Source organism: Leptinotarsa decemlineata, unplaced genomic scaffold (assembly GCF_025532065.1).
Source record: "Leptinotarsa decemlineata unplaced genomic scaffold, Ldec_3_MD MMD2_tig00026342_RagTag_RagTag, whole genome shotgun sequence".
NCBI lineage: Eukaryota > Metazoa > Arthropoda > Insecta > Coleoptera > Chrysomelidae > Leptinotarsa > Leptinotarsa decemlineata.
Window position 1 is genome coordinate 315,072 of NW_027412695.1, and position 19,951 is coordinate 335,022.

Sequence of the window (19,951 nt, forward strand, 5' to 3'; positions counted from 1 at the left end):
CTTTTTGTTCCGGTTGGGAACAAAATTGCGAATTTCGTGGTTTCGGAGCCGATCTCAGCATAGGGGATCGTACTCGCATAGATAACATCGCGCGAAGCCCTAATTGGGGTTCGCTTTTCGGTCTAGCTGGTGCATCTCCTCGGAGATGATGTCCAGTTTTCTGTAGCAACGTCTCCTGACGTTCTACTTCCGCATGTAAGAGATCAATCCTTCTCATCGCCGAGGTTTTATTTTCCCTAATGCGGTTTAATTCCAACATGCTATTTCGCGTTGTTTTATCGCGATTTGAGGACGACTTTGTCCTTTGAGATTTGTCGAATTCTCGAATTATTCGGCTTGCCGAAAAACCACCAATGCCCACGGTTTGTCGCTCTGCGACCAAGGGAGAGGCACTGATGTCCTCGTTTATTGAAAAAGAACGGTGAGTAGAACCTAGCCTCAGACTGGCTGATCCTACCGGAGTTCTAGGAATACTGTTTCCTGTGAAACCAGATTCCAAAGGGGTTCCTTGTCGGCTTGTAGGAGTCGCACTCAGGCGACTAAAAATGTCTGACAGGAAGTTAGTTTGACCGAAACTTGTGGTCTCGCGATTTGGCACTGGCGTATTCTCGGCAAGTTGCGCTCGCGCGTGTTTTGCCCTAGTCTGCATTTCGATTTCAAAAGTCCCTAATATGACTCTGACGAGGAAATAGTCAGAGGGTAGGATTCACGGAAATCTATGTTTTTAAGTTCACCCTTGGTTCGCGAAAGCTACTTTCCTAACCAAGGCCTACAGGGTGAACTGAGCTAGTGATGTAGGAACGGGGAGCCTAGCGGTTGAACAGCACCCTAGGATGAGGGCCGCTCGCAGGATTAGGTGGAAAGGTATCGAAGTCCTGGAAAGGTCCCAACGGTTAAGTTGAGTCGTTCGCCCGAAGGACGTAACTAATGATGTCTTGACCCTCTCGAGTTTAATCTCTAAACACCTCGATCTTTAACACCGCAAGGTGATCGGGTGGGTGAGACCGAGCAACTTTAGTAGGGACCTGCTCTTCCTTTGCAGGATTTGGGCTGCTTTCCTTCGGCGGGGTGCCAAAAGGAACCTGGACAAACGTAAAGTATGGTTATGTGCAACAATAATATATTTAGCCAATAATCTGCTCCAGTATCCGTTGTAACAGCTCCCAAAATATCCACGGTCCTGGAATTCCTCTAATGAATATCCAGCCACTAATATATCCTGATTTGGTTCCAAGGGATCCTGAGAATTCCAAATTCCAGTAAAAATTCCTCCAAATTGGCTATATAGTGTTAACCGCAACTTCCTGATGACTCCAATGATGTGTTTCGTCTCTATTTAGTTCTGAAAAGAACCAGAGACACGAATTCATTCAAAAAATCCTGACCGCAACTTGAAACTTCTAAGAAATCTTCGGATTCTTAAAATCACTGCTACCCGCTAAGTGTTCAAACTTCGACTAACTATCGTGACACGGAACTCCGCATATTTATCCTAAATAAACGGGCTCTCTTCCGCGCCACTTTCAGCCAACCAGAGATCGCAAAAGCCCTGCGATCCTGACTGACCTACTTTCAATAGTTCCACTACGAAAAAAACTCATTTCGTATGGATTTGCCAGCGTTTACGACCTGTTTTTATGCAGGCGCTGGGCTTTGAAGTAGGAATACCGCTCTGCTAATTTCCATTGACGTCTATATGCCGCTGTTTCTGTCTCATTCTTTTCATGTTTCGTTTCGCTTCCTCAATTTGCGTTGTACGATAAATGAAATCTAACAGTCTTCGGCCTCACTCGGAAATCTTCGGAAAATCACGAAAAACCTGAATTTTCGTTTTCCTTGATTTCATATAGATCTCAGCATCCTAAGACAAAAAGTCTTATGCCGCGTCTCGATATTCCTATTCCTTCTTGCAAAAATATGCGTTTGAAAAATCTTACATTTTTCAAACTCAAATGCTAATAAAAATTGAACCACGAGCACTAGAAACGTGATCGAGGTGTCAAACGATAGCTGCTAAGAATCTCTATCGATGCTTCTTTGAAGAAAGCACGATTTCCCTATCTAGCTAACTGAAAAAGCCATTTTCCGTAAAATCAGCTTTTTCCCTATTTAAAAATTAGCGAAGGCTAGTAATCTTGCAAAAGATTTTTCTATCGCTTAGGAAACGACATTTCATAACTTAATTTTCGAAACTAAGCTGAAATATCTTGGGAAAACCAATGTTTTTCCACGTTTTCGTGTTGTTCATTCTGAGTGGGCGGTCCTTATACTGGAGCTCGTGAAATTTCAAACTAGTTTTGTTTCACGACACCCCCCTTCTTTAAAAAAGGTTCCTGTCTTGGCACGCCGCCATGGCCCCAATAGGACAGTACTTGTTCCGCTCACAGGGTTCTAGTGTACCAGGGCTCTGGTCACTATCACCCTAGGTCCGGCGCATTCATCGTCACTATCGCTGTCACCGTCCCCCGTTGCTGCAGGGTACACCTTCTGCAGGTCTTCCCTCGTCGCAGCTTGGCTCTGATCGCGTTGCATGCTATCGGGTTCGAGCGATATGACTCGGGATCTTCGTCGGTCTCCGACACGACGCTCACCCGTGAATCGTCGCTGACCTTCGGACTTCTCCGCAGGCCCCTCCTGCAGATCCGCCCTGTCTGTTTCTTGGGGTTTTCTCCCCTCGACTTTCTCTGCTGCTTGTCCTCCAGGTGGTTCACGATCTTCTGCCGAAGACGTGTCCGCGCCCTTGACAAACCGATGGCAGGTTCGCCCCTTCGCGGCTGTCACCAACTCCTTGGTGTGCTGCAGGCTAGCCTTCACGGTCCTGTCAAGGCGCTTCACCTTTTCTTTGACCTTCGGGTCCCGCGTATCAATCGCGATATCCGGTTGCTTCCAGGGAGGTACCGGTGGGTCTCTGGGCGTCACTTTCCGCATCCCTCGAAGTCTTTCTAATTTTTCGTCCCTCTTGGGCTCTGTTGGCGGTTCTTCCGCCTGTGCCACGTCTTGGTCGACCACCTCCTCCGGTGGCGGATCTTCATCATCCTCTTCCTCGACGCGCACATCCTGCTGTCTTGGCAAGACCTTCTTGACATGGCTCCTGATGTCGTCCAGATGAACCAGTCGGTCTACGCCGCCTCGCTTGATCTCATAGGTGTCCGGTCCTGCGATCCGGATGACCTTATACGGCCCTGTAAGGGTCGGTGTAAAGTTGCCTCCCGCGAAGTTTCGGACGAGTACCTCGTCTCCGACTTGGTACCGTCTGGGAGGTTCCTTTTCCTTATCTGGGAATAGCTTCCTCTGGTAGACTTCCTGCCTACGCTTCGCCCTTTCGAGTCTCTCGGCTCTAGCCGCGAGTTGCTCAGGTAGGGGTCCTCGTCGACTAGGTATACTCCAGTCTCCTGGTCTGGGTGGAGTATAACCTAGCAGTATGTTCGCCGGTGTTTCTCCGGTCATCTTCTGTAGAGAATTCCATCTTCTACATTGCATGGTTCCCTCAATTGCTTCTTCAGCATTTGTCATGGGTTCTCGTGTGTTTGGTTCGGTCCTTTTCCATACCGATCCCATTCCATTTCCTGTTTTTCCAGGTGGTTCTCCTGGAGTCCAGGCTACCTCTTCGGGTGGTAAGCCTTTCTTCCTCTTCGTATTCTTCGGCACGACTACGCGTTGTGCCGGATCTTCAATACCTTCCAGATGGGGCCTCTTATGCCTGCTTGGCAGTCGGTCCACCCATCCGCTTCTTGGTATCTCTTCTGCCAATTTCTCTGGCAATTGCTCCAGGTTTACCTCAGGAAGTAGGTACTCCTCTGATAGTAGGCATCCTACATCTTCGGTGATGACATGTCCTAGATATTCAGGTCTCCATGTCGTTTGGGTAGGCTGTCCCGCTGCTTCGGGTATCCGTTTACTGGCACCCCAGTGGACAGTCCGCTTCGGCTTCCGGCTGGTATCTCTTGCTTCCAAAGCAGTACCGCCTTCGGCCTCGTGCGTTGCCGGCCAAGAGCGCCCCGGTAGACAGTCCTCGTTCCAGACGAGACTCCCACCGTGAGCGTCCGGCCCCGCAGTTCGACGCAGAAGCCTCGGCGAACCCCCACTGTGCGCCAGTGCCTTGGGCTGCTTCAACTCCCTCGCTGCGTCGTTCTGCTGCAACCAAATATCTCCAATATAGTTCACCGCGCCTTCACTATCCAGGATCGGCTTCATTAGAAGGTTCGAGCCGGCTTCAGTGCGCGTTCGTCTAATGGATTCACTTTTCAGTGAACCAGCCAAAAGGGTCTCCTGTAGGTCATTCCTTGGTCTCTGACTGGCTTCCGGGTTCACGGTGGAGCAGGGACCTCTCTGGGTATGCTCGGCCTCCCCTTTCGCCTCTGAACAGGGGTCGCTTTCACGTTGCACGTTCCTGGGCGCACCCGCTGTCCCACTGGTTGCTTCCGCAGGTCCGGCGAGGCAGTGACCTCTCTGGGTATGCCTGGCCTCTGCTTCCGCCTGTCTAGGGGCTTCCATAGCCTGGGCGAGGCAGGGACCTCTCTGGGTGTGCCTGGCCGCTACTTCCGCCTGGTGGCCTAGAGTGCTACCGCGCAGTCTAGTACCACCTCGCTGCTGTGCCTCTTCACTGTCAGCCGGGCAGGGACCTCTCAGGGTTTGCGCGACTGCTGGTTCGGCTTCTGTACCACTCTGGGTACTCCTTCGAGTCTGCTGAGGGTTGCCTTCTCGCAGGGTCCCTCTAACAGCTCCTACCTCCTTGTCGACCTGACCTGAGTCCTCTTGACTACTACCAGTCACACCCCCAGCATATGTACCCCTCATGGATACGCCGAGCGTGCCTGTAACGCACGCCAACTCTCGCTTCTTCAGCTCCTGTAGCTTCGGTTTGGTAAACCTCATTGTCGCTGCATCTATCCTCGGCAATTTTCGGTGCAGGTCTCCGATTACGTTGCTGCCACCTTTCAGGATCGGCTTCATCAGGTAGCGGTTTCCAGCTTCCGTGCGCGTTCGCCGCAAAGGTCCACTTCCTTGTGGACCAGCCAAGAGTCCCTCCCCTTGGCTACAACTACCAGTCACACCCCCGGCTTTCGTACCCCTCCTGGATACACCGGTTGTGCCTGTAACGCACTTCGGCTGCCGCTCCTTCGGCTCCTTCGGGTTTGGCTCAGCAATCGCTGCATCTGTCCTTGCCTGGTGTCGGCGCTGCTTCGCAGTCGTGTCGCTACTACCTTCCGAGATCGGTTTCATCGAGAACTTCAGGGTAGCTTCCGCATGCTTTCGCCGATATCCCCTACCCAGTGGATCTGTCAAAATGAACTCCTCTAGGTCTGTCATTGGTCTGCTGTTGGCTTCTAGGGTCTTGGCGGAGCAGGGACCTCTCAGGGTTTGCTCGGCTTCCCCTTCCACCTCTGTGTCGGCTTCCGCAGTCTGGGCGAGGCAGGGACCTCCCTGGGTTTGCCTGGCCACTGCTTTCACCTCTCCGTTGGCTTTCACAGCTCGGGCGAGGCAGGGACCTTCCTTGGTTTGCCTGGCCGCTGCTTCCGCCTGGTTGTCGGCTGCGGCTTCTCCGGGAAAGCAGGGACCACCTTTGGTTTGCTTACCCTCTGCCTGTGCCTGGTTGCGTGCGTCCGTAGTTTCGGCGAGGCAGGGACCTCCCTGGGTTTGCCTGGCCACTACTTCTGCCTGCTGCTGCTGTGCGTCCCCCTTGCTGGCCGGGCAGGGACCCCTCAGGGTTTGCGCGCACCTGGGTTCGGCTTTGCATCTCGTTGGCTGAGGGTTTCCATCGCACAGGATTCCCCCAGCATCAGCCCCTAGCTGAATCGTTGGCCGAGGGTTTCCATCACACAGGATTCCCCCGACATCTGCTGCTCGCTGAATGACCAGACCTGAGTCCACTCGACTTCGACTACCAGTCACGCTTCCGGTTCCAGTACCCATCCTAGGTACACTGAAAACGCCTGTGGCACACATCAGCTCCCGTTCTCTCAACTCTCTTTGGTTTCGCTCCACAATCGCTCTATCATGTTTGCGGGTTGGGAGCACAGCTGTGAAGCTGTTCTTCCTTTCTGGAAGGGCTCCTTTCCTGCTTTGAGGTATGCCTCCTTCGCAGGGCTTCAGCCTGTCCAAGACAACAAGTTGCCTTTTCGAGAACATACCTCGTAACATCTTACTCGCCTCTCCGACACGACGAATAATTTTTTCCAGCCTCTGTCTTCGTGCTGCTTTCTCATCTTCTTTCACTGCTACTTCAGGCACCACTGTGCCGCTTTCTTGTGGTCCGGGTACCTCCCTTTCCACTTGTTGATCCGTCCTCGTGCCGATGGGTTCCTGCGTGGCAGGCACAGGTTTCTCCAGCCTGTCCTGTTCTTCCACAACCTCAACTCGACTTGCTGGTCCACCAGACTTGAGTCCACTTGGCTCAGTCTGGCTTTCCCTGACGGTATGGCCTACTAACCTTTCGGACCTAAGTCCTATTGGGTTTTCAAAATTTTGGCCACCTGACCTGCCAGATCTGGGTCCCATTGGCCCCTCCTGGTTTTGGCCACCTGATCCACCAGAACTAAGTCCCTTGGCCTTGTTCTGGGTTTCCCTGTTTTCACGTTTAACGCCCGTCGGCGATCCAGGCTTGAGCTTGCCAGCTCCTACCTGGTCCAATACTACGTTTCTGCGTTTAACGCCCGCCGGCGGTTCCAGCTTGAGCTTTCCAGCCCCCAGCTGCTTTTCGACAACGTTTCCGCGTTTAACGCCCGCCGGCGGTTCCAGCTTGAGCTCTCCAGCCCCCAGCTGCTTTTCGACAATCTTTCCGCGTTTAACGCCCGCCGGCGGTTCCAGCTTGAGCTCTCCAGCCCCCAGCTGCTTTCCGACTATCTTTCCGCGTTTAACGCCCGCCGGCGGTTCCAGCTTGAGCTCTCCAGCCCCCAGCTGCTTTCCGACTATCTTTCCGCGTTTAACGCCCGCCGGCGGTTCCAGCTTGAGCTTTCCAGCCCCCAGCTGCTCTTCGACAACATTTCCGCGTTTAACGCCCGCCGGCGGTCCAGGTACAAATCTCCCCGATTTGTCCTGCCTTCCCTCGTTGGGTGGTCCTTCCACCATCGTTGGAGCACATCCCTCAGGACGTGCTCGCTCCTTGACAGACAGTGTGTTCACTGCCTGCCCTTCGCCTTGGAGCCACCCTCGGGAGCCCCCTTGCAGCCCCCGCTGGCGTTTCCCGACGGCTTCTGCTGTTCCTTGTTGCTGTCGCGCGGTCGAGTCGCTTCGACCACCCGCGCGACTACGTTCCCATCAGGCTTTGTCTTCGCCTGGTATCGCTTTCCATCACTGTTGGCGGTCGTCTGCCGTTGCTTCGGGCAATCTCGGACCCAGTGAGGTCCTTTGCAGACCAGACACCCTGATGAGGGTGCTGGCCTGCCCTCCCCTGGTCTGTTGCCTCCTGCATTCCTGATTTCCGGGCTCTTGCTAGCCCCGATCGGCTCCTGCCGCTGACGAGGTTGTTGGGACGAGTCCTCTCTTCGGCCTCCTTTGTCCCATCCTCTGTTTCTTCCATCGATGCCACGACGAGGCCCTCTGTCCTCGTTGTGGTTTAGTTTAGGCGGGTCCATTCTTTGACCCCCTTTGTCGTGGCTTCCCGCGTTGCTACGACGAGGCTCTCTGTCCTCGTAGTAGTTTCGACGATTTGTGCCACTGCTATTTTCCTTAACACTGCCTCTTAGCAGTGACTCCACAGCCACTGCCTTCTGGGTCAGTTCCTCTATGGTAGTGAATGTGTGCAGTTGGAGGTGAACCTTCACCTCTGCACACATCCTGTTCATTATTAATTGAACGATCCTTCGTTCTTCCATCTCCGGGTATAGCCTCCTGGCTAGACCCAGTTTATTCAATATGAAAGACGTTATGGATTCGCCCTTTTTCTGGTCCACTCCGTATAAGCTGCTTTCTAATGAACTCACCAAGAGTTCATTATCAAAACGCTCTTGTAGACGGTTTGTGAAAAATGCCCAATCCAGGGTCATATTCCTGTAGGGCGTGAACCATTGCGCTGCTGCGCCTTTCAGCCACTGTCCGGCTGTCGCTACCCACACTGAAGGGTGCAATTCCAAAAGCTGCTCTTCAGCTTTCTTACAAAAGTCAAAGGGGTCCTCATTCTCCAGTCCGCTGAAGGTAGGAGAAGGCACCTTGACCTTTTTCGAAATTTGAGAATCGCTTTCCGAACCTCTCTGTGGCTCTCTGCGACTCTCCAGAACCGTCACCAATCGGGTGAACAATTCTTCCATTTTATCGGCCGGTTTATCAACTTCCTGTTGTCCGGTTGTTTGCAGCAATGGCACTCGTGCGTCAGCTCGTGGGGGTTGCATTCCCCATGCACCCTCTTCAGCTATCCCGCACCCTCTCCTTTGCCTAATTTCCGCCTGAACGGAGTTTCGTACCTCATGTACGTCATCAGTACCCGCCCAGTACTGGTCATTAAAATCGTTGGTGTTAGGCGCCAGAGTGTTTTTGAACAATTCGGGATCACACACAACCCGTTCTGCCATTGTCTCCCCCTCGTGAATTCGGGTTGGCCTTCTGGCCTTCCTGGGCACGTCCTCGTGCTCCAGCCCCACACTTTGGGCGACATGTCCTCCGGTAACCCTTACGTCTCGGTCGATTTGCCTCGAGGGGGCGTGTCCTACGACTCCGCCCCCTCCGACCGCGCGTATCGTTCGCCGTAACGGCCGGCTGGCCTCCCAGACCTGAGCCCCAGGGATTTTGGGACTCAGTTCCTGTCTGAGTACGACGGGAGGTTGGTTTGCTTCAGTTAGCTCTCTTGGAACGTATGACTCCTTTTGGAGGTACTGACCCCGCCATGAAGCCACCCCCAAGCCTCTCTCGGCTTCAGGGTGACCCCCTGGCATTCCACCACCCCCTAGCGCTTCCGCTAGGTCGTCAGTATCCAGCTGGTTCAAGATGCGAGGCGCTCCTGTGCGCAACGCACCCCTCTCCTCCCAGGGATCGCTAAATGCTCCGACCTGGGGGCATCGCGACGCCTGGCGTCGGACGACCTGTGCTTCGACGCTTTGTTCCATTTCCATGTGGCCAGCATCTCCAAAGCCTTCGTTGCTTTGAAAACGCTGTCCGTAGCATGAATCTCTTGTCGGGTTCGACAATGGCTCTATTTCCTGTGCACATGCGATTTCTACAGGATGGCTGTACACCCTGTGTATCTTCGGACTCCTGGTTACCACATAAGTGGGTAACTCTTCCGTCATGTGTCTCATTATCTCGCGTTCAGGCAGAATTGTCGGATTCGGAGGGAACGCTCCTTCCGGTTTTCGCCGTCGGCAAAAATCTCCGATTTCTGCTTTTTGTTCCGGTTGGGAACAAAATTGCGAATTTCGTGGTTTCGGAGCCGATCTCAGCATAGGGGATCGTACTCGCATAGATAACATCGCGCGAAGCCCTAATTGGGGTTCGCTTTTCGGTCTAGCTGGTGCATCTCCTCGGAGATGATGTCCAGTTTTCTGTAGCAACGTCTCCTGACGTTCTACTTCCGCATGTAAGAGATCAATCCTTCTCATCGCCGAGGTTTTATTTTCCCTAATGCGGTTTAATTCCAACATGCTATTTCGCGTTGTTTTATCGCGATTTGAGGACGACTTTGTCCTTTGAGATTTGTCGAATTCTCGAATTATTCGGCTTGCCGAAAAACCACCAATGCCCACGGTTTGTCGCTCTGCGACCAAGGGAGAGGCACTGATGTCCTCGTTTATTGAAAAAGAACGGTGAGTAGAACCTAGCCTCAGACTGGCTGATCCTACCGGAGTTCTAGGAATACTGTTTCCTGTGAAACCAGATTCCAAAGGGGTTCCTTGTCGGCTTGTAGGAGTCGCACTCAGGCGACTAAAAATGTCTGACAGGAAGTTAGTTTGACCGAAACTTGTGGTCTCGCGATTTGGCACTGGCGTATTCTCGGCAAGTTGCGCTCGCGCGTGTTTTGCCCTAGTCTGCATTTCGATTTCAAAAGTCCCTAATATGACTCTGACGAGGAAATAGTCAGAGGGTAGGATTCACGGAAATCTATGTTTTTAAGTTCACCCTTGGTTCGCGAAAGCTACTTTCCTAACCAAGGCCTACAGGGTGAACTGAGCTAGTGATGTAGGAACGGGGAGCCTAGCGGTTGAACAGCACCCTAGGATGAGGGCCGCTCGCAGGATTAGGTGGAAAGGTATCGAAGTCCTGGAAAGGTCCCAACGGTTAAGTTGAGTCGTTCGCCCGAAGGACGTAACTAATGATGTCTTGACCCTCTCGAGTTTAATCTCTAAACACCTCGATCTTTAACACCGCAAGGTGATCGGGTGGGTGAGACCGAGCAACTTTAGTAGGGACCTGCTCTTCCTTTGCAGGATTTGGGCTGCTTTCCTTCGGCGGGGTGCCAAAAGGAACCTGGACAAACGTAAAGTATGGTTATGTGCAACAATAATATATTTAGCCAATAATCTGCTCCAGTATCCGTTGTAACAGCTCCCAAAATATCCACGGTCCTGGAATTCCTCTAATGAATATCCAGCCACTAATATATCCTGATTTGGTTCCAAGGGATCCTGAGAATTCCAAATTCCAGTAAAAATTCCTCCAAATTGGCTATATAGTGTTAACCGCAACTTCCTGATGACTCCAATGATGTGTTTCGTCTCTATTTAGTTCTGAAAAGAACCAGAGACACGAATTCATTCAAAAAATCCTGACCGCAACTTGAAACTTCTAAGAAATCTTCGGATTCTTAAAATCACTGCTACCCGCTAAGTGTTCAAACTTCGACTAACTATCGTGACACGGAACTCCGCATATTTATCCTAAATAAACGGGCTCTCTTCCGCGCCACTTTCAGCCAACCAGAGATCGCAAAAGCCCTGCGATCCTGACTGACCTACTTTCAATAGTTCCACTACGAAAAAAACTCATTTCGTATGGATTTGCCAGCGTTTACGACCTGTTTTTATGCAGGCGCTGGGCTTTGAAGTAGGAATACCGCTCTGCTAATTTCCATTGACGTCTATATGCCGCTGTTTCTGTCTCATTCTTTTCATGTTTCGTTTCGCTTCCTCAATTTGCGTTGTACGATAAATGAAATCTAACAGTCTTCGGCCTCACTCGGAAATCTTCGGAAAATCACGAAAAACCTGAATTTTCGTTTTCCTTGATTTCATATAGATCTCAGCATCCTAAGACAAAAAGTCTTATGCCGCGTCTCGATATTCCTATTCCTTCTTGCAAAAATATGCGTTTGAAAAATCTTACATTTTTCAAACTCAAATGCTAATAAAAATTGAACCACGAGCACTAGAAACGTGATCGAGGTGTCAAACGATAGCTGCTAAGAATCTCTATCGATGCTTCTTTGAAGAAAGCACGATTTCCCTATCTAGCTAACTGAAAAAGCCATTTTCCGTAAAATCAGCTTTTTCCCTATTTAAAAATTAGCGAAGGCTAGTAATCTTGCAAAAGATTTTTCTATCGCTTAGGAAACGACATTTCATAACTTAATTTTCGAAACTAAGCTGAAATATCTTGGGAAAACCAATGTTTTTCCACGTTTTCGTGTTGTTCATTCTGAGTGGGCGGTCCTTATACTGGAGCTCGTGAAATTTCAAACTAGTTTTGTTTCACGACATCGAAGCACAGGCGGACGGGAGACTGAACGCTCGACATTCTCGTTAGACACGATATTGACGGCTTCCATTCTGCTGTCGAAATGTTCGCATCAACTTCTTTACGAAATCAATGCCGGTTTCCTATTTAGACTTCGACTAGCACAATAACGTGGATAGATTCTACGTATTCCGAAAATATTTTCTGATAAGAAAAAGCTAATATTAAACCTCGACAACTCACAGTAAATTACAATGAAATATGAAGTATTGATGATTTTGACGTAACTCCAGACAATTCCTTTCCGAAAATACTCGTAATCGATGATCTGGAAGGAACCTTCGAATAAATATCATAGGCGCGACTGTCTATAGAAACATGATACATTAGCCGATAATACTCGATAAATACACGAGTGAATAGGGGCATCGAAGAGACCTCGTGTCTACCTTCATACACGACTATAACCAAGAACCGACGCTTCTAATAGCATCAACATTTTCAAAAATTATCCCTATAAAAGTGTTCGATGAAAACGGCATTCGAATAATAACGAACGTTATTAATGTTATATTCGATAAGATATAATCATCGTAATATACTTTCAATAAAAAGGTCGATACTACAACACGAACGAACGAACGAACGAACGACGATACTGTGAGCTCTATCTATAACGGAGTAATACACACCCACCCCCACCCGAAATATATAAATCGTCAATGTTATAGTCGAAATCAGAAATGCTAATCATAAACGTTTTTAGACAACATATTAGCACGTAAATAAAAAAAAACACGTTAAAAAATAACATAAGTAATAGAGTACATGACTAGTATAACAGTAACGAACGTTAACTTTTTAGGTTGATAGGTAGGTAAGCACCATCTAAATATAGGTGGCAAAATTATTTATTATCATCGCGCGTTTCACGAAAGGAGGTAACAATGTACTGATAACAAGGCAACCCAACCGAGTGAGACCTAGCGCCCTAGCAAAAATAAATTATCATTCAGCGTCGAAACGATATTGTAAGAATTCTTTCATAAATATTTTGTGGTTCTGAAAAGAACCGTTTTTTTTTAAGAATGTATATCGTAGACCGGAATAAGTAAATTATTTCGAACTGGTATATTTCGTAACTGCTTTGGTGCCTTCGCTGACGGCGTGCTTCGCCAATTCACCAGGAAGTAACAGACGTACTGCAGTCTGAATTTCTCTGCTCGTAATAGTCGATCGCTTGTTATAATGAGCAAGACGGGAGGCTTCCGCTGCGATACGCTCAAATATATCATTTACGAAACTGTTCATGATGCTCATCGCTTTACTGGATATTCCGGTATCGGGATGGACTTGTTTCAATACTTTGTAGATATAAATTGCGTAACTTTCCTTCCTCCTCCTCTTCTTTTTCTTATCGGTCTTCGATATATTCTTTTGGGCCTTTCCGGCCTTCTTCGCAGCCTTTCCACTAGCTTTGGGTGGCATTCTGAAAATTTAATTTCGTCAATATCAAACAAACAAGTACTATCGTGCAGGTTTGCTTTCGACTCAGTGTAAAAGACGCTTGACGATCATCTTCAGTTCATTCAGGATTTGGAGACCAGCTCCCCTACCCTTTCGGCTGATCATTGGCCTTGAGATGGGCCAATGGGTACATGACTGATGGATGACGGCATGAAGTCCTTAGACATCAGTGCCGCCCTTCACGGGATACCCCTACCTGGCTGGGGTGGGATGGATGGAAAAGTTATTCATCCTTTAACGGGGGACATGAGGGCCTCATTCGACAGAGTGTCGGGGCCTTCTATATCGGGAGGGGTCGTCTACAGCATAATCTGTGGCTTCCCTAACTAACGGGTTTTCGTGAGTTTCCGTTTTTTCGAAAACTCTCTCATTCCTCGACTGAATGGACTGCCGAATGGAAGGCAGCTGCAAATCTCTGCGGATGGCTTCATTCCGCACGAACCAAGGAGCATTCACAATCATCCTAATTAGCTTATTTTGTAACCTTTCCAAAATGGAAATGTTGGACGGAGCCGCTTGTCCCCAGACGCCTGAAGCGTACATGATGACAGGCTTGAACATCGAGTTGTAGATCATAATTTTGTTTTTAAGACTCATCTTGGATTTTCTGTTGATCAGAGGGTACAGACCGGCGATCCGACCCTCGATCTTGGACTTAACGTACATGATGTGCGGGTTCCAAGTGAGCCTACGGTCTATTAAAAGGCCAAGGTACTTTACCCGCGCCTGCCAGTCAATCTCCCCTCCAGAGACTCTCACTTTTCTGGCCGGAGAAGATAGTAATCTCCCCATGGTTATCGCCTGAGTCTTTTCCGGGTTTACTCGGATCTTCCATTCGAGGTACCAGCGCTCGAGGTCGTCCAATGCACGTTGCATGTAGACGACGCCGAGCTCACGCCCCATGGAAGACGAGAGTAGAGCCGTGTCATCGGCGTACAGGGATATCTTCACTCTATCGGACCTGGGCAGGTCGCTTGTATAGAGTGAGTACAACGTCGGAGAGAGCACGGCCCCCTGTGGCACTCCAGCGAGGATCTCTCTGTTGTCAGACAGAGAGCCCTCTACTCTAACCTGAAAGGTTCTGCCTCTCAGGAAAGATCCGATCCACCGGACCAGGCCCCGAGGTAGGTCGAGCGCGTTTAGCTTATGTATAAGGCCTTCGTGCCATACTCGGTCGAAGGCCTTTGAAATATCTAAAAGTACTATATGTACTTTTTTGTTGATATTCAGCTCGCTGATGGTGTTCTCGACCAACCTTAGAGCCTGTAGTTCAGTGGAGTGATCTCTCCTGAAGCCGAATTGTTCATTAGGCAGAACATTTCGGTCCTCAACTTCTTCGTTGAGTCTTTGCAGTACGACTCTTTCAGCCAGCTTAGCCGCCGACGAGAGTAGACTGATCGGGCGATAGTTCTGCGGGAACAGCTGGTTCTGACCCTGTTTCGGGAGCATGACGACGATCGCATGCTTCCACCTTCTAGGGAAGTGTCTGAGGGCCAACGAACTGTTGATGAGACTCAGCAAGAATTCAACGCTGTTTTCCGGGAGTCTCTTCAACAACTTGTTAGTTATTGAATCGGCTCCCGGAGCCTTCTTTGCTTTCGCAGCCTTGATGAGACCCTTCAGCTCCTCCATAGAAGCTGGACGGATGTCGTCGTCGTCATCCTCCCTGAGAAGTCGGTGAACCCGGTCTTCCAGCAGCATATCGCGGTCGATGTCGTCGTCGTCGTCAACGTTAAGTTGAAACTGACGTTCCATCGTGTCTGCAAAGGCTAACGCCTTGTCGGCGGGGGAGTAGCACACTCCGCGCTCTCCGTGAATGGGTGAGAGAGCAGTCTTCTTCCCCCTGAGCCTACGAGTGACTCGCCAAAGCTCGTCACTCCCAGGTTCGAAGGATTCCAAGAGCTCTTCCCACCTTTCGTTTCGGTGTTCATTGATGGCCTGTTTGACACGATTGGCCATCCTGTTCGCCGCTGTTTTGTCCCCTGGGAAAAGGGTTCGCTGGTAGAGCCTTCTCAGGCGGTTTCTCTCTCGTATCAAGGCTTTGATACGAGGGGGAAACTCGTTGTAGCTCTTCAGCGGACACTCCTCCCTGGAGGTGGCCGCTCGAAACGCATCATTCACGGAAAGCTCGAAACGCTCAACTGCCGCGTCGAGTTCGTCGGGAGAGTCGAGTACCTCAGGAGGGGCGCGCATCTCTTCGAGCTGGGCTGTGAAGACATCCCAGTCCGTCTTAGATCTCACGCGATACTCAGGGGGAGGAAGATCATCGCCCAGTACCAGGATTACTGGATTATGATCAGAATCCAGTTCCGACAGAACGTAAATTTCACTGGTCAGAGTGACGTTTCTGAGAAGCGCGATGTCTAGTACGTCAGGCCTAGTCTGCCCGCGATAGTACGTAGGCTCATCTGGTCCCAGCACGAGATATTCATGTCTGTCAACATGCGCATGGAGCGCTTGGCCGTTTCGATTTGTGGCTCTGCTCCAAGGTCTGTGCTTGGCATTGAAGTCGCCAGCAGCAATTGTCGGAATGTTGCTTCCCATCAGCAGTTCATCCAGAGATTCTGGGAGTAGACGAATGTTCGGAGGGTTGTAAACCGAGATTATTCTGTGACAACCCCTTCTCAGTTGAATTTCGACCCCCACGGCCTCAGTACCGTGCAACCGAGCGCTGTCAATGCCGTATTGGACACACTGCAGGGATCGCTTGGCAAAAATGCCGACTCCCCCTCCAGCACGTCCAACACGTTCTCTGTGAAAGAATCTGTAATTTGGAATGACAATGGATTCGTTCCTTAGATGTGTCTCTTGGACTAGAGCCACATCTATGTTGTTTTCAATGAGGAAGTTTTCGAAGTCCAGCTTCTTTGTTCGAATGCCATTGGCATTCCAAAAAACTATCTTCAGAGATCTAGGCAACGTTGGTTGTCTAGACATTGGCAGTTCCGGTCATCACGCTTGTATTCACCGTGAACATTGTCTGTAACACGGGGAATTTGACGAATAACTTTTTCATCTGGTCCAGTGCGGCACAGATGTCTGAAACCCCCTGAGTCTGAGGTGAGGGTTCAGGTCGAGGGAGGTGGGCTTTGCAGAAGTACTTGCAGTACTTGCGCCCTTAGATGCAGCTTTTGCAAAGCTGACCCCCTCCTGGACGCGTCCAGACCCCGCAGGTCTCCCTGAGGAGGCTGGTTTCCTTGTTGTGGTCTGCCCCTTCTTTTGTACCTTTGGGTACGCGGGGCAGCCACGGTAATTGGCTGTGTGAGCCCCCTTGCAATTATTGCACTTCGGGGGGTCAGCCTTGGTCTTTTTGCAGGCACTGGTTAAGTGCCTGCCAGCGCATTTAACGCAGATGGGCACTGCCAAGCAGTTGCGTTGGCAGTGTCCAAAGCGTTGACAACGGTGGCATTGACCCACCGAAGTTTTCGCGTGTTGGGGTTCGACCTGAACCTTCACGCACAAGAGGTCTTTGACCTCAAAAATATGCTTCTGATCCCTGTCTAGTAAGACGAGGACCAGAGGCATAGGTTTGCCAGCGCGCTTCATGCGCGTGACGCTGGTGAGGTCAAAGCCTTTTGATTCAAGCTCCTCACGCACATCGGAAGTTGCCAGGTGCTCTGGCACTCCCCTGATGACGGCACGTAGTTGCCGCTCTTCGGGGAGCGAGTAAGTATGGTGAGGGATTTTTTCCCTCACCAAAAGCCTTGCCAGCCGCCGATAGTCGTCAGGAGACTCCGGCTGAACTTTTATCCCGTCATGTAAATTGACGGCTTTCGAGAACTTGATGTTCTCTCTAGTCGTCAGTTTCAACAGTGGTACCCATTTGTCCTTCTGTCGGACAACAATAGGTGGAATTTTAGCCTTTGAAGCCGTAGACGGGATGTCTTGCTTCAGAGGGGTAGGGGGGGTGGTCTCCTCATCATGAACTGATTTGACAGTGTTTTCTGATTTTTCAGATGCACTGTCAGTTGGGGCTTTAACGTCTGTGTCCATTTCTGCGTCAGTATTTGGCTTACTGGAAGTGGCCACCTCACTAGCCTGATTTTCGGCTATTTGATGAGAAGAGGTCTCGGATTCTGAGTAATATTTCCGAGCCTCTTCTCTGACGTTGTCCAAAGCCGCTTTCTTTTTAAGCTTTTTCAGCATCTTTTTTGCTGGCTTTGGCTGTTCTTTTACCACTGTCTTTGTCCACTCGTCGATACGACGTCTCGAGACATCAGGCAGTGGTGGAAATCCATCATTCAGTCTTCTCTTCTTAGTGGTGGAGGAAGCGAAGGAAAGTACGCTAGCGTTATCGTTTTCGGCATCGCTGAATTCTCTTTCGGAGTGGTATTCACGGTCAGGCGGAGCATTAGCCACTCCCTGCTCGCGGTCCGCCGACACGTGGCGGCCGTTCACAGGGCTTGGCAATGCTTTGCCAAGCAAGTCCGACTGGGTCAGACCGAGAGCTGAGATCAGTTGACTTATAAAGCCAATGATCTCGCCCTTCTCTTTCCCAGCCAGGCTGCAAAGCAGTTCCTCCATACTGCCGTGAAACAAGAATTTGATTTTTGGAGCCCAGAAACAAGTATGAGCACCACGAACGCAACGAAAATAATATATTCAAACGTACTCACCAGAAGTGTAGTCGTCTGCACACAAAACAACGAACGCGCTATCGGAAGCAGGAAACACACACCGCTATACGGCCGTAACATTCACTATGAAAATTTGCGTAAAACACACTAGGTCGCTATGACACGTCTGCTCTTCACAAAGTTCAGCAATCGAATCTGTGTGTAAAAGACGCCACTCTGTCGTCACTATTTCAGATAGTAACTGGAACTCTAGTAGGCTCCGCCCACCGGAAAGTTGAGCGTTCGAGAACGCCCATTGGTCGGTAGGACGGTATTAATACAGGTCGATTCTATATAGAAATCATTGTATAGAAAGCTACTGTTAGAGCAACATCGAATAATTCTCAGTGAATTCTTTAAATTTATCCGATATATAATACTAATCTACGATTCGACATGTCTGGACGTGGAAAAGGAGGTAAAGTTAAGGGAAAGGCAAAGTCCCGTTCCAGTCGGGCTGGACTCCAATTCCCAGTAGGACGTATTCATCGACTCCTTCGTAAGGGAAATTATGCCGAACGAGTTGGTGCCGGCGCCCCGGTTTACTTAGCCGCAGTAATGGAATATTTGGCAGCTGAAGTCTTGGAATTGGCCGGTAATGCGGCTCGCGATAACAAAAAAACCCGTATCATTCCTAGACATTTACAGCTGGCCATTCGAAACGACGAAGAACTCAATAAATTGTTATCAGGAGTAACCATTGCTCAAGGTGGTGTTTTGCCCAATATTCAGGCGGTTTTGTTACCGAAAAAAACCGAAAAGAAGGCATAAGTACACATTTCCTGAGAGAGGAAAGCGACAAATAAAATATCGGCCCTTATCAGGGCCACAACGATTTTCTCTAATGAATTCGACAATTGCATATATTTTTTTTTTATTTTCTTGTCATCGCTTTTCGATACAATTGTTGACGCAGCACGATATGCGATTGTTTCTTTCTTGCTTGCGCATATTTACGTATACATGTATACATGATTAATAATATTATTATTGTTCAACTTCTTATTTTCGTGCCGAAACAAGTGATTTCTATTTGCTGAAATCAAATATCAGAATGTCTGTACGTTTATTCGTGATGAAAATAAAATGTATGCAGTAATATCAGATTTAGGTATACAAATGAATAAACATAACAATATCCATAGAAATATTATACATTCTTGTTCGTGGAATTACAATATAGACAATCATGAGTAAATTGGAATGAATAAATGAAAAAAATTATACCTAATTAAATTATATAGCATAGATGAATGCATACATACATTTCAATATCTGCAGAAATGAATGACGAGTATATAAAAATAGGTTGTTATTATTATTCATAGTAATTTGTGAAATGGGATAGATGAATATTATAAGCATAAAACAATAATATTTGGACAGTGGTTCATTAACCTTCGATCAGTTTATGAATATTCATTTTTTCAATTTTTTCTTTACGTACAAATGGTATCGCGTTTTAAAGCGGCGTTTCAGAAAAGTTTCATATGTAATTTCTATTGGTGAATAATTGAATAGTTTGGGAGCTACCTAGCTAGCTAGCTAGCTAGATACCAGTAGCTTCCCTGTCCTATAGATTTAGAAACCGAGTGGTATATAATCTAATTGTACAGATCGTTCTTCTCTTTTCTTCTTCGTATACAGATGTAGTAAGGTTGAAATTAATAATTTCGTTAAGTATACAGGATAAAATGAAGCAATTATTCAGGTAATCAAAAGAATGACAGATAATGCTTAAAATTAGATGGGTATATCGTTCGAATTTAATTTGGTAATTCGTTAATTATTACTCACACCAAAGTAAAGTATATAAATCGAATTCGTTTTGAAAACAAATTGTGGTTCTGAAAAGAACCGTTTTTTTTTTTTAAATTTCTCGTCGGAATATGAATCTAACCGCCGAAACCATATAATGTACGCCCTTGACGTTTGAGAGCGTATACTACGTCCATGGCCGTGACGGTTTTTCTTTTGGCGTGTTCTGTATATGTTACCGCATCTCTGATAACATTTTCGAGAAATACTTTGAGTACTCCACGAGTTTCTTCGTATATCAATCCGGATATACGTTTTACACCTCCACGACGAGCTAATCTTCTGATGGCAGGCTTCGTAATTCCTTGAATATTATCTCGCAACACTTTGCGATGTCTTTTTGCTCCGCCTTTTCCTAATCCCTTTCCTCCTTTTCCTCTACCAGTCAT

At 48.7% G+C, this 19,951-nt stretch overlaps 2 protein-coding genes across 2 annotated transcripts in view; one reads left to right on the top strand and one right to left on the bottom strand.

Moving 5' to 3' along the window:
* Window positions 1–1,333: 1,333 nt before the first annotated feature.
* Window positions 1,334–9,530, bottom strand: LOC141485988 (uncharacterized). Its single transcript, XM_074183747.1, has 3 exons — window positions 7,251–9,530; window positions 6,522–7,209; window positions 1,334–6,473 (listed from the first exon to the last, which is right to left on the bottom strand). Exons 1-3 carry the CDS (start codon window positions 9,528–9,530, stop codon window positions 2,392–2,394), a joined length of 7,050 nt encoding a protein of 2,349 aa, XP_074039848.1. The 3' UTR covers window positions 1,334–2,391.
* A 10,171-nt stretch (window positions 9,531–19,701) lies between these two features.
* LOC141486003 (histone H3) overlaps window positions 19,702–19,951 on the top strand; it is a 940-nt gene continuing 690 nt past the window's right edge. Inside the window, exon 1 of the mRNA XM_074183763.1 lies at window positions 19,702–19,951. This exon is cut by the window's right edge and continues 690 nt beyond it. The gene's annotated coding sequence lies outside the window, so the exon portion shown is untranslated.